The sequence below is a fragment of the Amblyomma maculatum genome, chromosome 10 (genome assembly GCF_055883805.1).
Source record: "Amblyomma maculatum isolate TAMU_Amacu chromosome 10, ASM5588380v1, whole genome shotgun sequence".
Lineage (NCBI taxonomy): Eukaryota > Metazoa > Arthropoda > Arachnida > Ixodida > Ixodidae > Amblyomma > Amblyomma maculatum.
Window position 1 is genome coordinate 89582432 of NC_139353.1, and position 8683 is coordinate 89591114.

The 8683-nt window shown below is 38.8% G+C and overlaps 1 protein-coding gene across 1 annotated transcript; it reads right to left on the reverse strand.

The window, feature by feature from the left end:
• Positions 1-379: 379 nt before the first annotated feature.
• On the reverse strand, positions 380-3158 carry LOC146176982 (cystatin-2-like). The gene is made up of 3 exons (XM_084581062.1): positions 2912-3158; positions 2298-2405; positions 380-544 (listed from the first exon to the last, which is right to left on the reverse strand). Exons 1-3 carry the CDS (start codon positions 3110-3112, stop codon positions 464-466), a joined length of 390 nt encoding a protein of 129 aa, XP_084437188.1. The 5' UTR covers positions 3113-3158; the 3' UTR covers positions 380-463.
• Between the last annotated feature and the right edge of the window lie 5525 nt (positions 3159-8683).

The following is an 8683-nucleotide window of genomic DNA, read 5'->3' on the forward strand; positions in this document are numbered from 1 at the left end:
CCTTTCTATTTATCCTTTCCAAAGCTGCAAAAGCGCTAAAACACATGGTTATATTTAAGCGCACAAAGTTGTTATATTCGCATTACTTATTGAATTTTAGATATATATATATATATATATATATATATATATATATATATATATATATATATATATATATATATATATATATATATATATATATATATATATATATATATATATATGTATACACTCAAAATGTTTTGCACTAAACTACGTCTGCATAGCTGAGTTTCCATTTCTGTAATGTATCCCGTTTCAAACCACATGAACTCGAATTCCAAGGGGATCGTTCAAACTTTGGGGTGCTATTTCTTTTGCTAATGACATATTTGATATCAAGATCCATCATCGGCAGTTCTTGCAGAACGTGGAAATTTATTTGTAGAGTGACAGGAGCCAAGAATTGATGACGTATGATGATTCCTTAGCCTCTCTGTAATTACTGGCAGTTGAACGAGGTCAGCGAGCGGATGTTCTGCCAGGGCCTCTCGTATACGACCGCAGTGCAAGTTGCCTTCACCTGAAAAAGTGTAATATTTCGCAAAAAAAAAAAACGCATAAGTATTCATTTTTTGGGCGCATTTTTTGTTAAAACGGTTTGTAGTATTCCGTCATGCCTGCCTTTTTGGACATGGGTGATGCGTGCTTATAAAGAACTCTAAACTATCAAGGCAAAAAACTGATTTTTTAGGAAAGTGAAATGCTATGGTTCTGAAAGAAAAGCGGGCATAGTAATGACGTGCGCTCGGGAGATTTTATATTATGGTCTTCAAAACAGAAGCGGTGTGCACTCAAAAATGGAACCACGGATTCTCTTTCACAAATGCCGATGTTAACTGTCGTGCGTTAAGGGCGAATGGGGGGCTAAAATCACAAATTTCACGAAAACACTTCCGTTTAAGTTGTATGTTTCTGGACTGCTTATGTCTTAAAAAGACACTTCTCACCATGTTTCGGTGTCATCTGCAGAGTATAAAAATTAAAATTACTATTTTTCTGAGAGTTGGTCTACTCACCCCTGAAGGCGCATATTTAATGACGCATCTGCATACCGTTCAAGAAACTTTACACGGAATGTATCAACAAGTTAAAAGGCTTGTTTTTCGCACTCTCTAGCCAAAACGTAATCGCGTACATAGTGCAGCAGGCAGCCAAAGGAAACACAAACAAAAATCAAATTTTGGTGCATGGCAATAGCGGATTGGCTGGTAATTCGAAGTAGAAGCTCGGATTGACTAAATCGTGGCACATAACCTGAACGCTATTTTCGCAGCATTGGGAGCCTGGCTTAGCAAAGCGCTTGGCAATATCGCGATTTAATATTGAGCCCAGACGTATAAGCAAAAGCAGCAAGCAACCAGGAAAAGCGTTTTTTGAGTGCAGGCAAGAGCGCTGGGCAGCTCTAAGACTTAAAAATAGAATCAAATCGAATCAATCGCAGCAGGGAAGTACCGTGCTAAAAAGGACGGTTATTTATGCACCAATATAATTTGATAAATGACTTTTGTTTCTAAATGCGAGCAGCAAGTTATGAAATGTTCTAACTCATTTTTGTCATTTTGCAATTCCTTTAAGAGCACAAGCTCTAAGAAAACTACTATTTGCTCTTTAGACAAGGCGTACAATTAAGGTGTTTTCTTGATAAATAGTTTTTCTTGATAAATAGTTTGTTGGAACCAAGATAAGGCACTTTTTGAATTCGTAATTATTTAATATTAAAACAAGGGCACCAATTATGTATAAAAAAATTACGAAAACAGAAAAAGCTAGCTAATTTGTAAAATGCTCAGATCTTTAGAAAAATGTTGTAAAGAACCAAGCAACTGGCCTTATCTGGTACAATGGGCTACCTAGAATTTATCTAAGCGAAACGGCTAGCACATCTTCATAATTTTTTAACTACGCTGATGTACTTAATTGGTCATGGTGAGAATTAAAATGATTTTCTATTTTTGCTGAGGTGAGAAAACTTAGATATACACTAATAAGTGAAAGATAGTCCATCCCTGAAATTGTTACCCAAACTGATGCTACAGTTCAAAAGTGGGCCCTTTGGCCTTCTTCCGCGCTTAACATGGTCAGAAGTCCAAGAATGCGTATTTCTATGGTTACGGTTATAATTCGAGACCTAATGTAAGGTTCAATATACCTCACGCGGGAATAACAACCACTACCTTGAATGATTATAGACGGGAACCTAGGCTACAATAAAATTGCCATATAGCAGATATATAGAGCAGAATATAAGTAAGTTAAATTTTTCATCCCCTTACCACGTTGTCCTTGGGTGGGCAACGCTCCTCGCTGTATTCGATCTCAGCAATTTTGCACTCTGAGCCAGCGATAGTGAAAGTGAGGCGGTAGTTCAGGCCCGCCACGACCTGCGATGTAAAAAAAAGATCACTGTATTTCCACTTCGATATACATGTTCGGACTGATCACGCCTGCCTTAAACACGAATTTTAAGTCTGCACAACAACCTGGTTTATTCTGCCTAATTAATTACCTAATGAAGGTTCAGTTCAATAAAAGGAGTACTCGTTAACATCGTATCAGATTCTGTACAACAATGTTTCGGTAACTGTACTGAATATATTGTATATGTAATATGAAAATAAATATAGCAAGATTTAAGTTTCTTTTTCAAATTTAGAGCTCTAAATTACATTAGCTTCTTACGCTCTGTCCTAAATTTGCACCTGCTCTATCACAGTGTGGACTCGATGGTATCAGAGAAGAAAATTTGCCTCTCTTATAACATAAAATGATGAAAGTAATTAATAAATCTGATGAAATTCTGCTTGGCTGCAACAGCTTGAGTACGTCTATGACGAAATAAACTAACAATTGGGCCTAGGTGGGGATTTTGCTGCCTCGCATTTTTTACCTGAGTTTCCACCTTGGTGAGCTCGAGAACGGTGTCATAGTTCTCTAGGCCTTCAACGCGTTGAGCGACAGCGTAGTGCGCCAGTTCCTTGTACTTGGGGCTCGACTGTGGATCCTTGGTTGACCAGCCTCCCGGAATGCTCGCTCCGCAAGCAACAATCAGAACGGCCAGCACGGCAAGCACAGTGGTGGAGCGAGCCATGTTCTTTGTTCCTTGGACTGAGCTGGCTCTCAAAGCTTAACGAGACGTCCAGGCAGCTTTTATCATGGACTTCGATGGCGTAGGCGAGTGGAAACCCGCCCAACGCTTCTATATGTTATCGCCGTACATGCGGTATCAGCTATTGCTTACAAAGCGCAATACAGCCTTCGGTGCTATCATTGCAGATTGGGTGATAACAAAACACAAAGGGAGATAGTCCGGCAAGAGTATGGAGAGCAAAAAAAGCGACTCACGTGATAAGGATTGGCGGAGGTATGCGTCCGAGTGTATATAACACGGGCTTCATATATGGGTTTGGTTCGAGAGATGAACTTTCAATACGTTCACCTATGTGGTAAGCATGAGTAATTATTCGAACAGTAGCCTTCCACAAATGGAGATACTCGTGGTACAAAGCATATATTGCGGTGTTCAAGATCTAGTCTGCCGGGTTTATTTTTTATGGCTTGCATCAAATATTTTATTTCACAGTGGAAATAAAATTATAGAGGAAGGAAATGCAGCATTCAGAAAAACGTAGATAAGAACTATATGACATGTGTTGTCTTTTTGTGCCAGCCGAGCTGCTCTCACAGAACAATGCTATAGAGGCCTTGCTCGCATGTATTGCAATCTGATAAATACAAAGGCACGTGCTCTACTCCTGCTAGCGCTGTGGTGTTTGTGCCGTTTCTAATAAGAGTGCTTTGGCTTTCTATCCTGCAGCCTCATATGTCACGTTCAATAGCGCTCGGAAGATAAACAGCCATGGGCTCTGCTGACAAAAGAGAGGAAATATGCCACGATCTACGTTTTAGCCATGTAGTACTGTCAACAACGGCAATGCATACAATGAACGCTGTAGTAGTTCCCAAATGACCCTGCCATGAACATTTACGCTCCACTTTGCACAAAGTTGAGCAGATCGTGACAGAGAAAGGGCCAATAGTGATAAATGGACTTCAGTTTTGCTTTTGCAAATGACTTTCATTCTGCTCTAATCCACACCGCATTACTAAAATTAAACAGTGCATTTAACGACACTCTGCATGAGTGTTCCAGAAGCTCCACAACTCTTGGCTGACTCAAATTGCTCTTGCCTTCTGCTAATGGTCTTGCATTCTATTAACATTACATATGTATTTATGCAGTAATAATGCAGAGCATTATGACAGCCCAACCTGAATTCTTGATAAAGATTGACAGAACACGAAACACATACATAAATGATAAAACAACGCTCTAGACTGGAGTACGAGCATGGGAAAATTATTAAATGTCCGCTCGAAAAGCAAGAAATTAATGATTCCAATGTGTATAGGACCGCACGCACAAGGAATTAAAGGACTGTGTTGTCTTTTAGGCACCTATAACCGCTGTATGTTAGGTGAATCGCACAAGGCGGAAAAAGCGGATCCATGCGGTTAAGAAGGAAAGTTCTACAACTACAAATAAAAAGGTACATTTATCTTTTATTTATATTCAAGGAAACTATTAACGCCAGCGGCGTTTATACAATCGTCCATGTACAATAATTTCGATTGAAATAAATTAGAAAAATGCATTGAACACTGGTCGCAGGCATTGTCAAGAAAAGGAAAATAAAGAGCTGCCTTTTCAGCAAGTTATAATAAATTGCAAACATTAACCGTGCTTTAATATACTGAGGCAATATATTTCATTCCTGTACAACTTGTAGATAATTGTGTTAAAGTAATAGCCATTAATGTCTGTAAATTCTTAAGATATACTTGTTTGTATTTGTCGAGTCTGGCCAGTACAGTTAAGTAATTTAGTAACTCTTATTAATTTAGAGTAAATGAGGAAACTGTAATTGAAAGAAGAAATTTACAGGCTGCATTTTCGCTCGACTAGACAATGTATGAAGGCTCTATATGTCTTGAAAGTATAGCGGATGAGTCAGTATTCTTGTAACAGTTGTAAATATTACGAACAGCTTTCGTCTGGACAATTTCAAGCAGGTTACGTTTTGAGAGCCAGAACGCAGGTTATAATTGCAGATTCCAGAGTAGGCACAATAAAAGGGATATAAGTTAGATGTTTTTTTTATTTCAAAGGTTGGGTGATACAATGATCTCTTAACAAAAATTCATTTTTCGCATAGCTTTTATGGTTACTTGTGCACACGCTGTCCATATTGAGCCGGAATAAATGGCGCTGAGATAAGGCATATTCTTCAGAGAAAAAAAAAAGAATTTATTCTTTTATTTTATCTTCCAGACAGATATAAAACCATTTTTCTAAGTTCATTTATGTCTTTCCGTCAACAAGACACGAAACAAACTGCTTCGATGCCTTGTTAAGTTACATTTGATCATAAGTATTCGCGACATCAAGATAAAGCATGTCGTGTTAAGCAAATATGAGGATATTTTTGATTCATTATCGATGCCATGCAGTGAGAACAGGAATAGACCAACTACAATTCCCAGAGGCACACCGGAAACATCTGGAACAGAATTGAAAAAATATCGCCAGTCTGGAAAAATGGCTTTCATTTGGACTAGAAATCCTTTAACCAACATATCACTGGTTCAATAATACGTATTCCATTTTTTGCTTTGGAGAAAAGTTTTGTAGAAGTTGTGTAGCTTGCAAGTTAGATATACGACCCTGGTAGGGAAGAAGCAAGAAATTTGTATCGTAGCCAAACATGATATTTTCTGAGAGATTTATTTAAACACTTGAGACCAACGCTATAACCCCTTTGTATCTTTTTGTGAATTGGCTCCTGGTTCAGCAAGCTAGCTCCCTCACATGGCCAGTTGGTACATACATTGACGTTCATAAAGAAGCGATGGTTCCGAAGTTCCAAACCGCGAACAAAAATCTATTTATTGAACTGCAATTTGTTTGCAAGGAAATGACTAAATTTTCATATACATGTATTGCTTGTTCGGGGCAGGCGGAAGTGAGTAACTGAGTTTTGAAGTCTTAAAGTTCATGTTCACATTCCGTATTGCAGTATTTACGCGCTATGTTGCTCAAGCACGGAAAATCTTAGGTTCGTTGGTATAATAGGTACGACGTGAGGAAAAACACAATTTATCAAATTTGTATAGCTCAAAAATTCGGTTCTATTTTGCAGTATCACATTTTTTGTGTTATTCAATCAACCGGGTGCTATTGATATGTATAGCTGGGTGTTACGTGTCTTAAAAGATGTATGACTGCATTAAAATATCACCATCAGTCATTTTTGTGTGTTGTGTTTTTCCTGCCACTGTTTGTCCTTAAAATCACGGATATAGCGACTGATTTTCGTCATGACAAGCACAGTGTGCTGTTGAGTATCAGTTACACATTGGGTATTTTAAGTTAACAAATGCATTGCAAGGTTGCATCTGGGCAGCATATTCGGGTCTTTAGTACTGTGTTGTGTGTGCTGCGTCGTACAGCTCACACTACACTTTTCAGTGTTGTCGTAGAAGTAAATTTATGTCTATTTTTTTAATACTAGCCCAATAAGTTGCTTTTTATAGTTCGGAGTTAGTAAGAAGAATACATGAGCTAAACCTATTATGACCCTAGAAAGTGTTCATGCTTTTGTGGCTGTTTTCACCGCAGCGGCAATAGCTTATAATCGGTCAGTAGACTTGTCCTAAAGAATCTTTTATATACCCCCAGGTGCCGGTGACTCAAAAAATGTATCGATTTCCGCAAATGACCTTACGTATTGAACTTCCCCATCACAACTCCGTCGGTGTCGTCCAGCTTCATGTATAGATTACGTCACGATGGAGAGACAAAGCAATAAAACGTCGATAAACATGACACGTACACTGTAACCCATCGCTGGTGTCCATTACTTTTCTAGGGCTACCTAGTGTTGCATCGCGTACTGCGTTTTGAAATATTGCGATAAGGTCATGACTTTTACCGGTAATGAAAAACGCAATTCAAGGAAGAAAGCATTCACTGGAATTATACTCTAAAAGGCGATATGAACTTATTGCTGTAAACAGTGCAAATATGACCTCCAAGTTGTTTCAAGCTATGCTTCTCGCTCACCCGCATCTAAAATGTGTTTTCGCGTTCTTCTAAGATTTCTGTGCCACACAGATGATGAGGAATGTCATATAAACGTCTTCAGGTTTTTTTTTTTAATGTTCCCCTTATTTCCACAAATCTGCATTTATTTACGTTTCCAAGCTGTATACCCGCTTTTCGTAGATTATATAGCTGTCAAATAACAATTTATTCGTGCTATTACGTAAGGCATTGCCACATTCACCTATTTGCTGATTTCTGTCCTTTTTGCTTACCTTTTCATTTCAGCTGCCCATATATAAGCTATGCCGTGCTCATAATTTAGATATAGCCATTCTACGTCTTATAGAGGCTATCGGATGCCTATTCACGATGGCTGCATATATATATATAGGCACGAAGCCTTGTAGAAGTTGTAATTCACTTCAAATAACAATCGTGAATGCATTGTCTACCAACCTTTCATTAATGCTATAGAAAACCTCAATGTTCCTTCCGTATGCCGGTTGATAATAAATCCTACCCTCAGTTCAGCTATATCCACTAAACATTGGTTGCATATTATATGCCCATCCTTCAGAAATATATATGATTCATTTGCCCACCTATAGATAAAACTAAGCTCTAGGATAAGCGAGTCCATCAGCACTGATGGACTGGCTTCGTAAGATAGATAGAATTATAGAATTAAGCACTGCCAGCTATATGTTTAAATTGCGGCGTGTTTGGAGCCATATATATTTAGGAACCTCCGCAAAGATATCTGTTATGACCGCCGCCTTGGTCAATGTCTCTGTAGCGGCTAGGGACTAAGTTTTTGTAATTAACGGAATCTGAGTTTACCACGGCTTTGACCGCACGCAGAGAGATTTAATAGTAATAAAAATTAGAGGGACATTCATTCGCTTTAAAAGCGGACTCCAAGCTTCGGAACACAATACTTTAATTCCGGAAAAAGATTTCTACTTTGTTACGTCCGTTTTTGAAAAAAAAAACAAGAAGCAGTATCTGTCTCTACGCCTTGAACCCAAACTATATTTAATGCTGGTTCAGCACGCCTTTAAATTCTGCAGAAACATTTGGTCTTTTTTATTTAAGCTGCTTTTTACATTGGTGCCGGACCTGATTCACTTCTCATTGGGCGCTTACATAAACCTGAGGTGCATTTGTGGTCGGTTTGAATAACTGTCACAAACTAGCCTCCATCATGACTAGCAGAAAGATTTTAAATGTGAAGAGATATAGACGACAGCACCCATAGCACTCCCCAGAAAAGTTTGGGTGACAAGATGTGGTACGAATTGACAACTGAATGTTCTCCCGCACAGTTTGCTTGAATTTTCAAACGACGTCAGCTTCTCGCGGAATCAGCTGGGTGCTATTGGCGGAAAAGTTCATAGAGTTCCGTTTAGTGGCTTATCGTATCAGCGAGCATTAGCTGATAGCACAGGGCGGCGCTCCGCTACCTAGCCGGGAAAAGGAACCGAAGCAAACAATGGTCGACATTGGTTGTCGGTTCAGATGAGTGTTTTCAAGAACCCGCTGCACTATGCATTGCAA

What these genes read in the sequence shown, in the direction of transcription:
- LOC146176982 (XM_084581062.1), bottom strand. Translation starts at nt 3,112, where the DNA reads ATGGCTCGCTCCACCACTGTGCTTGCCGTGCTGGCCGTTCTGATTGTT. An exon ending in TCACCAAGGTGGAAACTCAG is followed by an intron (nt 2,406 to 2,911) that starts GTAAAAAATGCG and finishes TTTACATCGCAG; the next exon opens with GTCGTGGCGGGCCTGAACTA. An exon ending in GCCCACCCAAGGACAACGTG is followed by an intron (nt 545 to 2,297) that starts GTAAGGGGATGA and finishes ACACTTTTTCAG; the next exon opens with GTGAAGGCAACTTGCACTGC.